Source organism: Acinonyx jubatus, chromosome C1, assembly GCF_027475565.1.
Source record: "Acinonyx jubatus isolate Ajub_Pintada_27869175 chromosome C1, VMU_Ajub_asm_v1.0, whole genome shotgun sequence".
NCBI classification, from domain to species: Eukaryota; Metazoa; Chordata; class Mammalia; order Carnivora; family Felidae; genus Acinonyx; species Acinonyx jubatus.
Window position 1 is genome coordinate 142042409 of NC_069381.1, and position 18153 is coordinate 142060561.

Genomic DNA, 18153 nt, shown 5'->3' on the forward strand with positions numbered 1-18153 from the left:
AATGACAGCAGTCTTCCTTCGATTTAGGTGATGACAAAACCAAAATTTAAGGAGTTTGCTCACAGATCCTTTACAGCAGAAGGGGGAGGCAAACATAGGTTTCCAGACACAGAGCTTGCTCTCATATTCCAAATAGGAATGATGTTACCTATGTTAGAGGGGACTGTATTATAGTACAATGACGTTCAGATCAATTTTCTTACACTCTTTCCCTTCCGTATTCCTAGCTCATTTATTTGCCCTGGCTCTAGCAGCTAGAAAAATAAAACCAACTGAAGATTAAGGGGAAAAAAAAGTAGAAAAACTGGTATTTCTACACCTCCAGTTCAGATTATAACAATGCAAAGGTGCAATTGAGAAGTCGATCTGATAATTCATACAATAGCCTGCCTCATTGTGAAATTTTCATGCAGCAGCCCTCCATATTAAATGTATTTTGTAACATGCAGGATACTAAATTCTGGAAAGGCAGAGATACGTCATATTAACCTTCCTTCTTTTGAAGAATCCCTGAGTCTATTGAATTAAATAGCTATATTGTGAAAAAGGATAATATGTCAAGAGGATTGAGGCACACATGAGGTACGAGGCTAGGGAAGGGGGCTGAGTGGTCTTCTCTGAGATGTGTGGGAGATGTAGAAAGAAATTTCCTAGCTTTCTGTTCCTGTTTCCTATAGCATGACATTCTCCTAGCCAAGGTCCTTATGACATATTTAAAACAGAAGGCAACAAATATAGGATATTTGAAAGGCTTATTTCCCAGTAACCCTCCCTCTCCACCCAACTCGATACTTCAAAGAGCACAGAAGATGCGAGGAGAGGATCTCATAGCAAATAGGACAAGGATGAATACAGGGTCCAACCAGATTTTAAAATAAAGGTGCTTGGGTTGTATGAATTTTAAAAACAAATTAGTCAATAATTATGACTTACAGGAACTTACTCTTGGAAGGTTTAACACAACGTACATATAAATCAACATATAGAAACCTACGCAAAATTAAGTGCTTCATTTTACTTGGGGCCCCAAGCTGTTCAGTTATGAAAGAATCACTTTGCTGTTGCCCAAGTTTTCTTTGCACGGATGCATTGGCGAATGATGAAATTTCCCTGTGTGAATATGAATTTTAATGATTGGGAAACATAGAAACCACACATAATTCTGCAAGGTTCAAGGCAATTCCCATAGCTCTTAAAAATAAGAAGTATATAGAGGACTTGTATTGTAAGTCTTTATTTTTAATTACTATTATTAATCTTCTTGATTGAGGCAGTAAAAGGTAACCACTGACTCACTGAGCAGCAATTCAACAAGTCATGCAAACTACAATGTTGACAGCCTTTGTAGTCCTAAATGGATTGTGTCTAACTAAACCACTGTGTAATTACGGATCCTTTGTGATTTCACATTCTCCTCTTATAGTCAATTTTTCTTTCTTTGATGTGGCATGTTGTGTTCAGTAACTTATCTGAAAACATCAATATGGTTTTGAAAAGGATAAAATCAAATTGTAACGGTCTATGTTCCTATAATGTGTGCATAGCCAAGGGGAAAGATGGTAAATAGGTATGCTATTTCATTGTATTTCCATGCTCCCGACATTGGAAATATGATTCTACACCCACATTCTCTCTAAAGGAGACCAACTGGATTTATTTCTCATATATTTATAAATCAACAGCTGGTACACAGAAGACTGGACCACCATCAGTATACATTCAGGTGACAGAACACATTGTAAATGAAGTGGAGAAGACTTTTTGACTCTAGTGCTTACAATTACAGGAAAAGTGCCTATTAATTTCATCTGATATAACTGCAAAAAAGAGCTATATTAACCTTAAGCATCTAATTTTAAAATTTTGATGTAAATAAAAAGGTTTTACATATATTTATATATAAATATATGCGTACATATACATATACACACACACACACACATACATATTTAATATCAGTGTTTCTATTAAATAACTTTAGGCAACCTTTCTTAGCTTTGGCTGCCCATTCAAATCCCCAAGGGATTTTTAAAATCTCATCGCACCTGGCAATCAGAATCAGAATCTCTGTGGTTGAAACCCATAGGTAAGTATTTTTTGGTAGCTCATGGGTTTATTCCAGTATGTAACCAAGATTAAAAACCATAGATACATTATTACAGAATTAAAAAGAAATAATCTTTCACTTCCTCTCAAGTATTATAGATTTAACATGTCAAATATAGTATAAATATAAAACACTGCTATAATAAAACTTATGATTTTACTGGAATACCAGATTTCAGGAACTTCATCTGAGTAAATGGGCATCAAATATTCCTTTCAAATTGATGAAAATTGCTATTGCTATCTGCCACTTTTACTCTCAAAGTTAATTACATATACATTGTATTCCCACAATAATGTCAACTTTTGCCATTCCCATTTAGATGTTTACATAAAAGAAAAATAATGTCTCCATTGGACAGATTTATAAAAGAATATTTGGTCACTAATCTCAATGAAAACTGATATTCTATGCAACGTTTTAATCGAATAATTCTAGGGGAATAGCTATTTCTCTGATTTAAAGATATATGATTGAGTGTAAGATTAAGGCATATTTTTAAATTCAAATGTTTTTTTTTAATATTGCACACACCGGGGCGCCTGGGTGGCGCAGTCGGTTAAGCGTCCGACCTCTGCCAGGTCACGATCTCGCGGTCCGTGAGTTCGAGCCCCGTGTCAGGCTCTGGGCTGATGGCTCGGAGCCTGGAGCCTGTTTCCAATTCTGTGTCTCCCTCTCTCTGCCCCTCCCCCGTTCATGCTCTGTCTCTCTCTGTCCCAAAAATAAATAAAAACGTTGAAAAGAAATTAATATTGCACACACCAATAATATCACTTAAAACATTTAATATAGCATATAATATGGGGCAGAAACATTACTGTTACTAATATTATTAAATAATAAAATTATTATTATTATTATTTATTACTTCAGTATGTGGAATACTGAACCAGTTCTGTGACTGGAGGCTTGTACTCTGTAAAACAAAGGCTTGAACTGGTTAACATTTGAAAGTTGTTTCCAAATCCACCATTTGAAGGTTCTAGGTTTTATGTGTAGTGCACACCAAACAAGGTCTGCTGCACATGTCAGATTACCTACTTTAATCTTATTATGTAAAAGATGTAAAAGCTGAGGTAGACAGTGGTGAAATAATTCTTGCCAACAAAGAAGTCGTTTGTCATGTCTCAGGAGAAGAGGTTCTTAGAGAGGTCCAATCTATTTAAGTACTTACCCCACCTCCATCATACAGGTTGTTTTTGTTTCGTTTTAAATTATTTCTTATAAAAGCAGTGAGTTGAAAACTCTGACAGCTTAGATATGTAAAGGCATTAGAAAAGAAGGAAACTAAAACTAAACAACCTTTAAGTACCTTTTCTTGGCTAAACAAAAAAATATCGGGGGGCACCCTGGGTGGCTGTCGGTTGAATGTCCGACTTTGACTCAGGTCATGATCTCATGTTCTTGTGTTCGAGCGCTGTATCAAGCTCACTGCTGTCAGCGCAGAGCCTGCTTCGGATCCTTTGTCTCCCTTCCTATCCCGCTCACAGCCTCTCTCTCAAAAATAAATAAACATTTAAAAAAATTATTGTATTTACCTGTTCTTAGATGTACCTTTTTACTTTTGTATGTCTGAAATCAGGATGAGTTTTACAGTCAACAGTTAGTTACATTCATTGCCTACCAGGTGGCAGTTGTTATATAAGCAGTTGTATTTCTTAAGCTTGTATAAACTTAAGCTTATAAAGTGGTCATGGCTATTCACATAGGCGTACCTCATCCAAGCTACATACATTGTTTGTACTACAGGTGCAGAGGTTAACTGTCATTCAACATATCTTGAGAAAAGTTACAATCTGATTCAATATTGGAAAAAAAAATGTGGGCAAAGAAAGGCAAGGGAACAGTGGCAAGTATGAAATTTCATGCCAAAATATTTATTGTTGGAGTAACGACCACAACTCTGTATTTTCTTGTTAATCAACAGCTGACTGATTTATATAGCCTTGCTTCTTTAGTATGTCAGCCAGGAAACAGCAGGGACAATATCACCAGGATCTCATTAGAAATGCAGAATCTTGGGCCCATCCCAGAACTACCGAATCAGAATTTGCATTTTATCAAGATACCCACCTAATTGCTTTGCACCTTAAAATTTGAAAAGCACAACTTTATAGTGCCAAGAAAGAGAGTCACAAGATGAAGGTGTTTTATATTTTGTTACTGAGATATGTGCTAAATATATGCCTCTCATATGTTAAGCAATGTAACCTCAAGCTGGAGACCGTTGGACTAGATGAAAGAAACTTCAAAGCCACAAAAAGCTGGTGTGACTGATTCATAAGCAAGCATGACAATATTGATAGAAATCTATGTCCAAATAAGTTTAAAGTCTTGTTCTGTAAGCTCTATTTTAGGTTTGAAATAGATTCTAATGATAAAAAAGCATATGCTATAGCTTATTTGATAACTTGCTTTTCTTTCCTAGGGATACACAAAATGATAGTGTATCTTACTATAGGTGAAACAGTAGATGTGATGAAGTACAGGCAATGGTAAAGGTACAGTGTAGAAACCATGGAAATAATGACTCCCGTTCATAAGCATCTATGCATTTGAGATAACAGGATAACTGATATTGAAAATGATTAATTTGTATAGCTTAAGAATTATTCTTATTATTCTAGAAATTGTTTTATTATCACACAAAACTTCCTTTGCTTAGTTATTTAAATAGGAAGGAGAGGAAGAATTAATAAAAATATTAGACATTTTATTTTTATGCTACGTTAAATAATGATACAGTGGAAATTTTCTCTAAGTAAACATAATAGTTGCATTAATAGTAAATTAGTTCATCGTAACTTTGTCACATATATTGAATATAAAATTAACATTTGTGACTAGATTTTTTAACCACAAAAACAAAGCATGATAGAAATAGTTTAAGAAGCTGGATTTGAATATATGCTTTTCATTTTAAAAGATTTATCTATGCGCCTGGATGACTCAGTCGGTTGTGTCCAACTTCAGCTCAGGTCATGATCTCATGGTTTGTGGGATCAAACCCCACATCGGGCTCTGTGCTGACAGCTCAGAGCCTGGAGCTGCTCGGATTCTGTGTCTCCCTCTCTGTCTGCCCCTCCCCCACTCACACTATGTCTCTCTTTCTGAAAAATAAATAAACAAAAAAAATTTAAGGGGCACCTGGGTGGCTCAGTCGGTTAGACGTCTGACTTTGGCTTGGGTCATGATCTCACGGTTTGTGGTTTCAGGCCCTGTGTCAAGCTTGTGCTGACAGCTCGGAGCCTGCTTGAGATTCTGTGTCTCATTCTCTCTCTGCCCATCCCCTGCTCATGCTCTGTCTCTTTCTGTCTCAAAAATAAATAAGTATTAAAAAAATTAAAAAAAAATTTTAGATTTATCTAAATGTCTCATCCATTCTTTCTTTGTTGGCATTTAGAGTGCAAAACATACAACATATATGCTTATATAACATAAAAAAAAGTTAACTTAAAAGAAATCACTGTTTTTCCAATGATAGCCCTTACAGATAAACACTTTTCCTTGTGTTAGACCAATAATTGTTGACTGTTGGACTGCTTTCAGCCTGATTTTCTAGTTTTATTTTTTATTGATGATGATGATGATGATGATGATGATGATGGTCTTTACCATACTTTTTGCTTAGCATGCTATTTCGTTGAGGCAGAAAAATGGAGGTTTGAGGAAAATCGTGGAGAAAACATTTCTGATTTACCACGATGGCTTTCTGAATTCATTTAGCGATAGGCTTCCTGGATGCCCAAGTCAAATGCTGATGAGACATATAGAAACCATTTCCATCTTGCCACCAGAATGGGAAAAGAAGACTGCAGATCAAAGTACTTTTTCCCATTATATTTTGATTTTCCTCAATACACAATATATTCTATAATATGGATGATAATTTATTTCCAAATAAATATATGCAGAAAAATGTCATAGTTCAGGTATAGTACCTTCTTACCTGACAACATTGCAGAAGGCTTCACTGCGTAGATGATATTTTAGACCATTTTAAAAGATGATTAAAGTCTCAATAGGCATACAATCAGTATGTCTTTAATTATATGCCTTACCTCCCCCATTTTATTGAATTTTTTTCATTCACCTGTGAAGGAGACTAATTTTAACAATGCTTATTTTGTGTCATATATTAGATCATTCAGGAGTGGCAGGAAGTATTGAGTTCATTTTATTTTATGGGATGATTTTAATTCTCTAGCTCCTTAGAATATTTTACATGAAACAATCACCTAAGGTGAATAAGCTTCCATTCCTATTTCATATACCAAATGGTATTTTTTAATGACTTTTGTAATTTTATAATATTATAATTACAATGACTTAAATATCTGAATGTTGACAAGTTGATGGGGTAAGGACCATCTACATGTTGAACTTGGGATGATCACTAGAGCACCACACATACCATTTATCCATGTGTATCTTTTTAAGTTTATTTATTTTGAGAGAGAGAGAGAGAGAGAGAGAGAGAGCGAGTGACAGGCACTGACAGCACAGAGCCTGATGCAGGGCTTGAACTCAGAAACTGTGACCTGAGCCAAAATCAAGAATCGGACGCTTAACCAACTGAGCCACTCAGATGCCCCTTTTAAACCTTTGTTAAGTTTATTTATTTATTTATTTTGAGATAGAGAGAGGGAGAGTGCAAATGTATCTTTTTAGATTGCTCAAATACTTAAATCTGGGCTTCTTTGGATTTCTAAGAAAAATTAAAAGTTTTTCTCAAAACATCAAGTTCTAAAAGTAATGACAATTATGGCCAGTCTGTGTGACTGGCAGCATCTGAATCACTAGGACGTTTTTTTTTTAAAGACAAATGCAGAATCTCAGGCTGCACCCCAGACTTACTGAATCTGAATCTGCATTTTAACAAATCTCTAGGTGATTCCTATGCACATCACACTTTGGGAAGTGCTGGTAGCCTATTCCCTTTCCTCATCTCCAGTGTTGATTATAGAGTACTAATTGGGAATCTGCAAAGTAAATCTAGCCCCTAAACCTTTCCTTCAAATCCGACATGGTTTATAGCATTCTCAAACTGAATGGAAAACACATATGCCTCGATTTTAGAACAGAAAAACAATCTCAGTTTTACATGCTTTAAAACCCTGGGAACATATATCTGTTCATGTTCTTATGACTTTTTGAGCTATATGATAATCTTTTTTCTAAACAAGGAATAAAATTATATCCAGTCAATGAATTCATATGTCCCTGTTGTACCCTAGACTTCTATTGAGAGTCTCAGAATGTTATTTTAGCTTTCTTAGCCTTGTGGAAATCATGTTGCTTTGTTCCCTACAGGAATTAAGATAAAATATTAGTAACCATGGATATTTAATTTTCAAAATGCCAAGTAATTACTCAAAGCATTTTAAAAAGGAAAATTATCTTAGATAATCATGAAATGTTTCCTTAGTAAGGGGCTATCAAGTCTAAAGTTGTGTTATCATGGATATTCTTTATTACAATGATCAGAATGAAAAATGAATTTATTAACATGTCTCTCTTCTTTCTTTTCCAGATGCAAGACAAAGGTCTACCCTGATGAACTTCCAAACACAAGCGTAGTCATTGTGTTTCACAATGAAGCTTGGAGCACTCTCCTTAGAACTGTTTATAGTGTGATAAATCGTTCCCCACGCTATCTGCTCTCTGAGGTCATCTTGGTAGATGATGCCAGTGAAAGAGGTATAATTATTTTTCCTTCTTAATAGAAAACTTTATTATGGTCAAAAAGATAGCTTGGCAATGATCTGTATTTTCCTTGTAATTACATGAGTCCTGAAATCACCTGTCAAATTTTCATCACTGTACCTGGAACTCCAGGAATATGAAACTAATTCTTTCAGTTTCTCCCATGATTCCATTTGGTCCATACTAATCTAAGAAATCAGCCAAAATAATTTTCAAAGTGTTTATTTTTTTCCCAACTCAAACAATCAAATGATTGAGCCTTAGTATGACTTTTTGGACATCTATAGTGTTTTGTTTTGTTTTGTTTTGTTTTGTTTTGTTTTGTTTTAAGTGCAGGTAAAAGTGAAATAACTTATAATTAAGAAGTCTCTGTTTGTCAATGTGGCCCAATTTCTAAATTAGAGTCTGATATATTAAGGTCCTATAATGTCCTTATCTTTGCCAGATTTACTGATAAAAATCTCTACATATCTATTTCACCTAATGCAAAAAAAAAACATGTTGATAGAAGTCTGCTACCATTTCTGTTTGCTGAATTCCATCTGGGTAGTAGTATTTCTGCTATGTCTTAAAATAGTTTCAAAACTTTATCAATTCTTATTGCACATTCCAGATTTTCTCAAGTTGACATTAGAGAATTATGTGAAAAACTTAGAGGTGCCAGTAAAAATTATTAGAATGGAAGAACGCTCTGGGCTAATACGTGCCCGCCTTCGAGGAGCAGCCGCTTCAAGAGGGCAGGTCATAACTTTTCTGGATGCACACTGTGAGTGCACGTTAGGATGGCTGGAGCCCTTGCTGGCAAGAATAAAAGAAGACAGGTAAGAATTCATGTGTTACATATGCCTGAGTTTTGACTCGGCCTGTTAGGACAGTTCCAGGGGCCAGTCAAAACTTCTCTGTAAATTGCTTTTTGAGATTCATTTTCTAGCTTTAATTTTTTTTTAACATTTCTTTATTTTTGAGAGACAAAGAGAAACAGAGCATGAGCCAGGAAGGGGCAGAGAGAGAGGGAGACACAGAATCCGAAACAGGCTCCAGGCTCTGAGCTGTCAGCACAGAGCCTGGTGCAGGGCTCGAACCCACGAACCCTGAGATCAGGACCTGAGCCAAAGTCGGCACTCAACCAACTGAGGCACCCAGCTGTCCCTTCTAGCTTTTAAAGAGCACCCCTCCTCCACTGAATAAAGACCTTGGCTTATTCATGCTGAATATGAATATTTGATTAAGAAATAGTCAATAATCCAAACAGTAAAAAATGTGTTGAATATTTATTTTGTAAGGTGATGAAACTGAGTCCAATCTGAAATGGTGCCATATTTTATAAATACATTTCAAAACACCTGATTTCATCCTCACAAGCACCCCATGAGGTAGGCAATGTAAATGTTCTTGTGTGTACCTAGTAATAGGGAAGGATGAAGAAGTGAAGGAGCTTGACCCAGTTAGTTATTGGAAGTGATGGGAACAACAGTTCAGTTCTTCCCATTCCTAGACCAGTCTTCTCTCTACTAGTTCACTGCCTTTATTCAATGTCTTATTCAAAACCACCTAGAGGATCTTAAAAATGAAGACACACACTCAACACATTCCATTGGAATGAAATCATGATGCAAAAAATTATAAGAATTTTAATTATATAAACGATGTTGCCAATCTGTATACACAAATTGTAAAATCCGAAAAATTGAATAATACTTTATAGAAATTAAGAACCCTCATACTTACCTGCAATTCTTTCTGATGATGATGCGGTCAAGTACAAGCTTCTTTTGTGGATATTCATAAACATTGATGATAAATGATTATAATTCTTAAGCACCTAATGAAGTCACCTATGTCGAATGCTCTCTGATATAATAACAAAGCATCTTATGACACCTTGTTTGCGTAGTCATTTCACCTACAGTAGAAAGGTCTTCTTAGAGTTGAAGTTTTTAATTAAACATCCAAGACAGGGGCTGCTTAGTGTGAGCTAGTCCAGCTACATCAGGATTTGGTACTTGCCAGGAAGATAGATGGAGGTTGTTAGTAAAATGGGCCATAGTGGTTGAAGAAAGCAGTGGGAACCTTTTATTCAGCTGAGTGTTGTATACAGCTAGTAACATTTTCCAGTCTGTGTATTGTCCAATATGCACAGGAGGGTGAGACTGGCAAAGCAAAATGAACTTAGAGCATCTTAAATGCATTTCCTGGCAACTTTTCATACATTTTGCTGCTTTTTAAAACATGTGTTTCATATCCAGCTTACTGAATTTTTTATGCAATATTCAATATCATCAAGAATAGATCGTTTATTTTTTAATGTAACATGTTTAGATTGCACTTTCATATAGTGAACTCTAATGTTTGTCCATCTTATAGTTCTAAAGTTGCCACAACTAGGTAATAAAGTCCTATTCAAAGTGAGTAGATCTAATTTTGCCTCCCTAAAAATTAAGTCATTAAACTTAATGAAGAAAGGTATTGATTTCGTAGGGACCAGAGTTACCGAGAAATGTTTCCAAGGCTAGATAAATCCTATTGATTTCAGAGAACTCTAGGCTTTGGCTAATTGTGTGGAATAGAAGACATAATTGAAAAATGAACATTAGTGGGGCACCTGGATGGCTCAGTCAGTTAAATGTCCCACACTTGATTTCGGCTCAGGTCATGATCTCACAGTTCATGGGATCGAGCCCTGCATTGGGCTCTGTGCTGACAGTTTGGAGCCTGCTCAGGATTCTCTCCCTACCTTCTCTCTGCCTCTCCCTCACTCATATGCACACATGCATACTCTCTCTCAAAATAAATGAATAAATGTTAAAAAAAATAAAATAAAATGAATGTTAGTGATACTGGTGTTACAAAACCAGGATAAATAATGGACAACATTTATTTGCTTTCCACATTTATGGGCTATTCAAAAGCATGTTTGTATATTTACCACCTAGTAAATATGAAAAATAAGCTCTGGTTTCCAGAACTAGCTACCAGCAAAGCAAACTTGAGTAGACCTTAACATTTGCTGTAGAGATGACAGACTGATCCCATAATGCAACATATAAGCCAGGAGTAGAGGAAGACTGAGGAAAGCACAAAATGGATTAAAAGAATATCTAATCTTCTCTCAAGGTGAAAGTCTCTTACCCTAAAAAGCCACCATCGAGAATACCAAATCTCCTGTCTCTTCCTCTTAACTTTAAGAAATGGGTCATGAGATAAAATGCCAGAAACTTAAGTTGCTTATCTTTCCCTATTTTAAAATACACAGATTGTTTACAGTAAACTCCAAGATCTAGAAAGGACACACTTAGAAATTGTTGAGTCCCTAATATCTTTCAGAGGAAACATTTACTTACACTGATGTTCATGATTTTTACTGTTTCTGTTTGTTGATTTTTATTTGTTTTTTTCCAGCAGGTATTTTCCCATGAAAAGAAGTTTAATTTTTTTCTTAAAACTATCTTTTTAAACTAACTTATCCCCTTTCAGATTCAAAATACCAGGTCTAATTTGCCATCATCCACTCTCTACTTCCTGAATGCTATTGTTTTTCAGTTGGCCCTAGCTAAAATGATGCATAATATCAAATATCAAAGCAGCTCTACTAATCATGGTGTTGGTGGAGGTTTTACAAAAAATAGACCACGTTCATCCTGCTGAGTTAGTACTTTAGAATGCATTTGGAAATCAGCTTGAAGACCCATTAGTACATTTGATTAGATTATAAATGATAGAATGAAGTAGAGACTGTAAAGAGGATGTAGTGAAAGGAAACGATTCCACAGAGAGAAAGGATAAAATTAAAATAAAATCATATTAAAGTCACAAGATGATTAAAATTCAACTAGTCAGCTATACTGAGTTTGAAAAAGCTAATGTAGTGTTTAAATTATTATTTATATGTAAACTGGTTTTGATTTTTCTGCAGGAAAATAGTTGTATGCCCCATCATTGATGTGATTAGTGATGATACCTTTGAATATATGGCTGGATCAGACATGACTTATGGGGGCTTTAACTGGAAACTGAATTTCCGTTGGTATCCTGTTCCCCAAAGAGAAATGGATAGGAGAAAAGGAGATAGAACATTACCTGTCAGGTACGTAGCTCATATCTTCCAAAGGATAGCATGTGTTTTCCTATAATTAAGGAGTATTATGAATTTGTGCTCATTTTTAAGTCTTTTAAAGGCATATACCTTTTATTCATATACACATTTACATTATCACCGCTTACATAATTATCTAAGAATCAATGACAGTATTTAAATTTAGTTTAAATTAACACAGGCAAATTTAACTATTGGCAGAAGTGCCAAATTTCTCTTGAGACTTTGTATATTCTTATGTTCAAAATATATTTACTGTGAATTTTCTATGTGATAGATATGTGCTAGCCTTGATGCTTCAGGTACATATATATCTTAGCTAAATGTGTATGCTTTATAATAGAGTTATTCTCAAAATTGAAATAACCAAAAATGTTTTGGCAAATACTCTAAATTTACCAACTTCAAAGAGCTGTCTTCCTTATAGATACAAAAGAAAGAGCCAGTTGGAAAATTTTAATATATTAATGATTATGAAATATTTATTGTTTGTACTAAATTAATTTAAAAAGCTACTTAACGTGAAGTATTTATTCATAAATGTGTTTGCTCTTAATACAAAATAAGAAATATCATATGCATCTTTAGTTGTTTAAATAAGCATTACTCACTTTATTAATACAAAATTACCACCTTCTTATTTTACTATATTATTGTGTACCTCTTATCTGCAACCAACAATTGATTTCCTAACAATATATTGTAGAGGGAATTCACTGATTTAGCTCTTTAAAAACGAATTTGGGGGGCACCTGGGTGGCTCAGTCAGTTGAGTGTCTGACTTTGGCTCAGGTCATGATCTTACAGTTAGTGAGTTCAAGCCCTGTGTTGGGCTCTGAGCTAACAGCTCAGAGCTTGGAGCCTGATTTGGATTCTGTGTTTCCCTCTCTCTCTGCTCATCCCCCACTCACTCCATTTCTCTCTCTCTCTCTCTCTCTCTCTCTCTCAAAAATAAAATATTAAAAAGAAAAAAAATAATAAAAAATGAATTTGGAAAATCATGATTTAGTTTGAACAATAGAGAAAAGCCCCAAAACAATATGTATAAACCATTATCTAAACAAGAATGTCTCCTAACCTACTGAAGAAATGACTTATCCATTGGCAAGACTAATTATCTAATGAATTAAAACTAACTCTAAGAATTGGCTCATGGAAAAGAACAGCTCTGTTTATTACAGAAGAGTTAAATATTGTGCTTGCTAATCCTCTTGAGATATTACTACATGGAAGGGAAAAATAAAATGTGCCTCCAAACAACTGCATGAAGACATGAAGTTATTATGTCAATATTTAAAGTGTAACTTAGTGATCTTCAAGTCTTGCTGTAATCTCCACATTCACCAAGTCTTATGGATCCTTGCTCCTAACAGCTTGAGCAACAGCTTGAGTTGCTCATTTTACCGTTGTTTATTAGAAATCCTGTTTTCCCAGATCATGGTTTCATTTAGTGTTAGCTGATTTTTCAGCTTTAGATTCCATGTGAAAACTATCAAAATACTTGGCCAGTACACTCAAACATAATGTGTTTATTCATTAAAAAAATGAAGGTGAGGGGAACCTGGGTGGCTCAGTTGGTTGAGCATCCGACATCAGCACAGGTCATAATCTTGCAGTTCATGGGTTTGAGCCCTGTGTCGGGCTCTGTGCTGACAGCTCAGAGCCTGGAGACTGCTTCGGATTCTGTGTCTTCCTGTCTCTCTGCTCCTCCCCTGCTCACACTCTGTCTTTCTCTTAAAAATAAATAAACATTAAAAAATGTTTTAATGAATTTTAAAGAATATGTGAGTGTGCTCATTGTTTTCTTAAGTGCCTTGGCAAAAGACATGCTTCATTTAACTTATTTTCTTACGAAGTCAAAAGGTAGATAACTAAGAGGTAGCCAACATTCATAGTAAGAAAATACTGATATCATTCACAAAGGTAAAGATCTACATAGAAATTGACCATTATTTTTCATCTTTCATTAATTAAAACAAAAAAGGAAACATCCGACTTGCAATGCTTTAACCACAATTTGTGTGCTTTTATTGTCGTAACATGGAGACCCAATAAAAATCTAAGAATATTTTATCTATTTGCCTCAGTAATGGCACAATATTTCACTTTCTAAAATGCTGAGGGAGCTGGAACAAGAGAAACAGAGAAACCTCAGTCTTTGCTGAAGTTTCCAAATTTTTATGGCAAAAGGTTAATTAATTCATGGGCTGTGTTGTAACAGCCTGCAGGTAATTTTCATCAGCATAGCTGTAATGTGAACTTTCTTTGTACTTGTAATCTATTACTTGAAGACGTGATCATTTTTCTCACATTCGTACAAACAGATAAATCATTCTAAGGTGTTGAAGACACATTTTTTTTTCCTACTTGATTAACGGAATTCTGAATAGCTACAGTGATTAAAATGGGGTTGAAATTTTAGTTTTCTTAGCAGAATGCTTCATTTAAAATGTCAGCTATGACAGAACTTTCTAGTGACTATAATTGGCTAGTTAGTCATCATTTAGAAATACAATCATGCATCCGCATACATAGAGAACCAACTTGAACTTATGACTTAAGCTTAGTTGTACCACATTTAAAGTAAAGTTTATAATGGTTATATGTATTATTCTACTGTCACCTCTGGGCTTTGGTATTTTCATTTGGATATTAAGTGGAGTTTGCAAAATACTCGTTATTTGTGAAATTATGAGTACGGAATAATAGCACACATAATCTTGAACATTTAGTCTTCTTTAATCAGTAAGCTGTCCTTGACATTTCAGTAGTCCTGTTATGTCACTTTTCAGTAATATCTCAATTATATGTGCAACAATAGGGTAATCAAATTGTTACACTAGAGGTCATAAACGGGGAGCTTATGTGTCAGACATGCTTTGTAGATGTGTTTTTTTGGCGTACATAGTTTTTTACATTTAAAAAAAATACCAATGTTTTAAAAATGAGATGTTCGAAGTAAATATATGAATTTTTAGCTATTCTTGAAAAGTCAGAAGATCTTGCTACAATGGTCCTGTATTCTTACTTGGCCCCATCCGGTGGAGTTAAGTAGAAGCTACCCTTTAGAAATGGCCTGAAAGGTTAGCCCAGTGCCCCACCTCTATTTTTTGTGTGTTCCTGACTCAGAGGCTGAGGATCAGTGTCCATTTGTCACCGTTCTTATACTTAAGGAAATGTTTTGGTACCTGTGTCCCAGTCAAAAGTCAGAGATATGCTTATTGCAACTATAAATCTTTTAAATTTGTGACCTTGGGGTGCCTGGGGGGCTCAGTCAGTTAAGTGTTTGACTTTGGCTCAGGTCATGATCTCACCGTTCATGAGTTTGAGCCCTGGATCTCACCGTTCATGAGTTTGAGCCCTGCATCGGTCTCTCTGCTGAGTCCATTCCAAATCCTCTGTCCCCTTCTCTCTCTGCCCCTCCGCTGCTCATGCTCCCTCCCTCTCTCTAAATAAATAAATAAACCTAAAAAATAAATAAAAATAAATAAACAAATTTGTGACCTTGACTTCCAAGCTACTGCCTAAGAAATACCTGAGTTTGAAACTCACCAAACATGTTAGCCCGGTATGAATATGCATCTGCATTACCTGATGAAATAGGCAACCTGTAGCAAAAGTTATCTGGTAGTGCAGATAATCTCCCAAATGATTTCATTTGTTTGGGGGCGCATGCCTTTTTCCAGTACATGTAATTTTCGACTTGATATGCTTCAGGCTATTAAAATGAGTTAGGTTACATATGCAAATGCACATGCCGTCGCACTGTTGAGCACTGTGCTAGGTTCTGTACATACAACGATGAATCTGGCTGATTCTACCCTGATGTGGCCCACTGGCACTGGCCATGTGTATGCTAGACAAGAGAATGAGGCCAGCCTAAGTGGCCAGAGTGTTGATGCACAGGAGTTAGACTACGTCAACAGCTAGAATGCTATGTGCTTCTGGAAAAGAATCTGGCTTTAATCTTATTGATGGTTTTAGTCTCTTAATTTATGCCCTGTCGTAAATCCTCAATAAGTCCTCAATAAATAAATAATAAAGTTATAAAGATATTAGATTCTACTTTAATCTCTCATTGATTAAAATAGATTATTAATTTATTAAAAACCTACCAGTGAGGAATGCCTGAGTGGTTCAGTTAGTTAAGGGTCTGACTTTTTATTTCGGTTCAGGTCATTGTGAGTTGAAGCCCCGACTGGGCTCTGTGCTGACAGTGTGGAGCCTGCTTGAGATTCTCTCTCTCTTTCTCTCTGCCTCTCTCTCTCTCTCAAAAATAAATAAGTAAACATTAAAAAAAAACTACCAGTAATTTATCAAGTCTGTATAACTTTCTTTATCTTTTGTGTCTTGTCTTATGGACTCTTTTACATTTTGTCCTTATTAATATTCTTAATAAGACTTCATCCTTACATGGAGTACCATGCTCAATATCTTTCTAAAGTAAAACAAAGAGTTTTAGATTTTCTTCTAATATTTGCTATCATAATAAATCAAACATAGATATAATGATGAGTTTTATTCATTACATATTTTACTTACTTGAATATCCCTTTTTATTAACATTTGTCTGATATTATAGCTTAATTTTTCTCTCAATTGGAATCAGGAGTTTATAAAGAAGATCAAATAAATTAAACATTATTAATAATTTCTCAGATTATAATTACTGTTCCTTTACTGTGAAAAACTCATAAGATGTTCACATATATTATTTCCTGTAACCTTCTAGAATGATATCATTGAAGAAGCATTGAAGCTGGCTTTGGAAGATCTGGGTTTTATTTAAAAGCTACTCCAATAAGGAAATTACCCATTCTTTTCAATAATAAAAGGAAAATTATTCTCCCTCTCTTGTTTAACTCATGATGTACTAAAATAATAAATGAGAAATATATTTGAAAGGAGTTATTTAAAATTTATTTCTGATAATATACATCACAAACATATGCATTGCTAAAGAAATGTGACAAGTATCTGGAAGTATAGAGAAGCAGAAGTATTTTGTTATATTTCCTTCTAGAGTGTTTCTTTTCAGATATGTTTCTCCACAATTTAAAAATTGATATATTATGGGGCTCAGTCAGGTGAGTGTCAGACTTCAGCCAGGTCATCCCCTCACAGTCGTGGGTTCAAGCCTCGTGTTGGGCTAGCTGCTATCAGCATGGAGCCCATTTCAGATCCTCTGTCCATCTCTCTCTCAGCCCTTCCCCCACTCACATAGGCTCTCTGTCTCTCTGTGTCTCAAAATTAAATATTAAAAATTTGATATATTATTAGTATTTGCCCATGGCATTTTTTTTCCAAGTAAAAATTGGAGTGGCTGCTAGAATCTCAATTATTTACTTAGATTTTCCTTTATTTCTTGCAAAGACAGTTGAGAGTTATTTTACACATTATTTTTTGCCAATTATGTTTTCTGATCTATAGTTTTTGCATATACTGTGGTCTTTTTAGAATTATGCAACCGAGGAAGATGAAATTCGTTTTAATATTTTTGATATCTTTTGCCAGTTTGAATCCCCCCCCAAAAAATTATCACTAACTCTAATTTATTGTTCTTCTAGTAAGTATAATTAAAAAACACTTATTTTATCCTATAAAATGTTATCCAAATATAAGACAATATTTCCTATTATTTAATAACAGCTAAGAATATATTTCTTAATTTTTATCTGTTAGATTTTCTCTATTTGATTTTCTCAGTGCAGTGAAAATACATTTTTACTTTGGAGGAAAGAAACAGAGATAGATACTCGCAAATCCTGTGAGACACTTCTTTACAATAGGAGATATTAACACAAAACACAGGGAGGGGTCAAATTTATGTGAAGAACAAAGACTTTGATAGAAAAAGTTGAACTTTGGAATGTTCTAATTGTTCAACATTCCCATCTATTCGTGTTAAGTTATGATATGTGTTGGTTTGGAAAGAAAAAATATCCACCTTAGGTGGAGTATGTGAATCTATATTCATTGGAGAAAATAGCACATTTATATTATATTACCTCCTAATGGTTCAGAAGATAATTTACCACACTTCCCTTGTGGTCTGTTGAGATGAAATGAAAACAGAGCATTAATTGAAACATTTAAAACATCTTGCCCCATTGTTTATTTTGACCCGTCCTAAACATAAATGAAAGAAAAAGGAAAGATAAAAAAAAATTACACCAATTATTGTAATTGGAAGCTTGGGGTTTTATCAGGTTGTGAAGATTATGAAAAAGGATTAATAAAAAAGGGA

General features: G+C 34.8%; 1 protein-coding gene across 4 annotated transcripts in view; it reads left to right on the forward strand.

Moving 5' to 3' along the window:
- The window catches only part of GALNT13 (polypeptide N-acetylgalactosaminyltransferase 13), a 565714-nt gene that overhangs the window by 337876 nt on the left and 209685 nt on the right, over positions 1-18153 (forward strand). For all 4 annotated transcript variants that reach the window (XM_053215090.1, XM_053215089.1, XM_027055741.2 and 1 more), the window contains exons 5-7: positions 7641-7807; positions 8427-8634; positions 11727-11897. In XM_053215090.1, coding sequence (XP_053071065.1) covers positions 7641-7807; positions 8427-8634; positions 11727-11897 — 546 coding nt within the window. The remainder of the gene's footprint in view (positions 1-7640; positions 7808-8426; positions 8635-11726; positions 11898-18153) is intronic.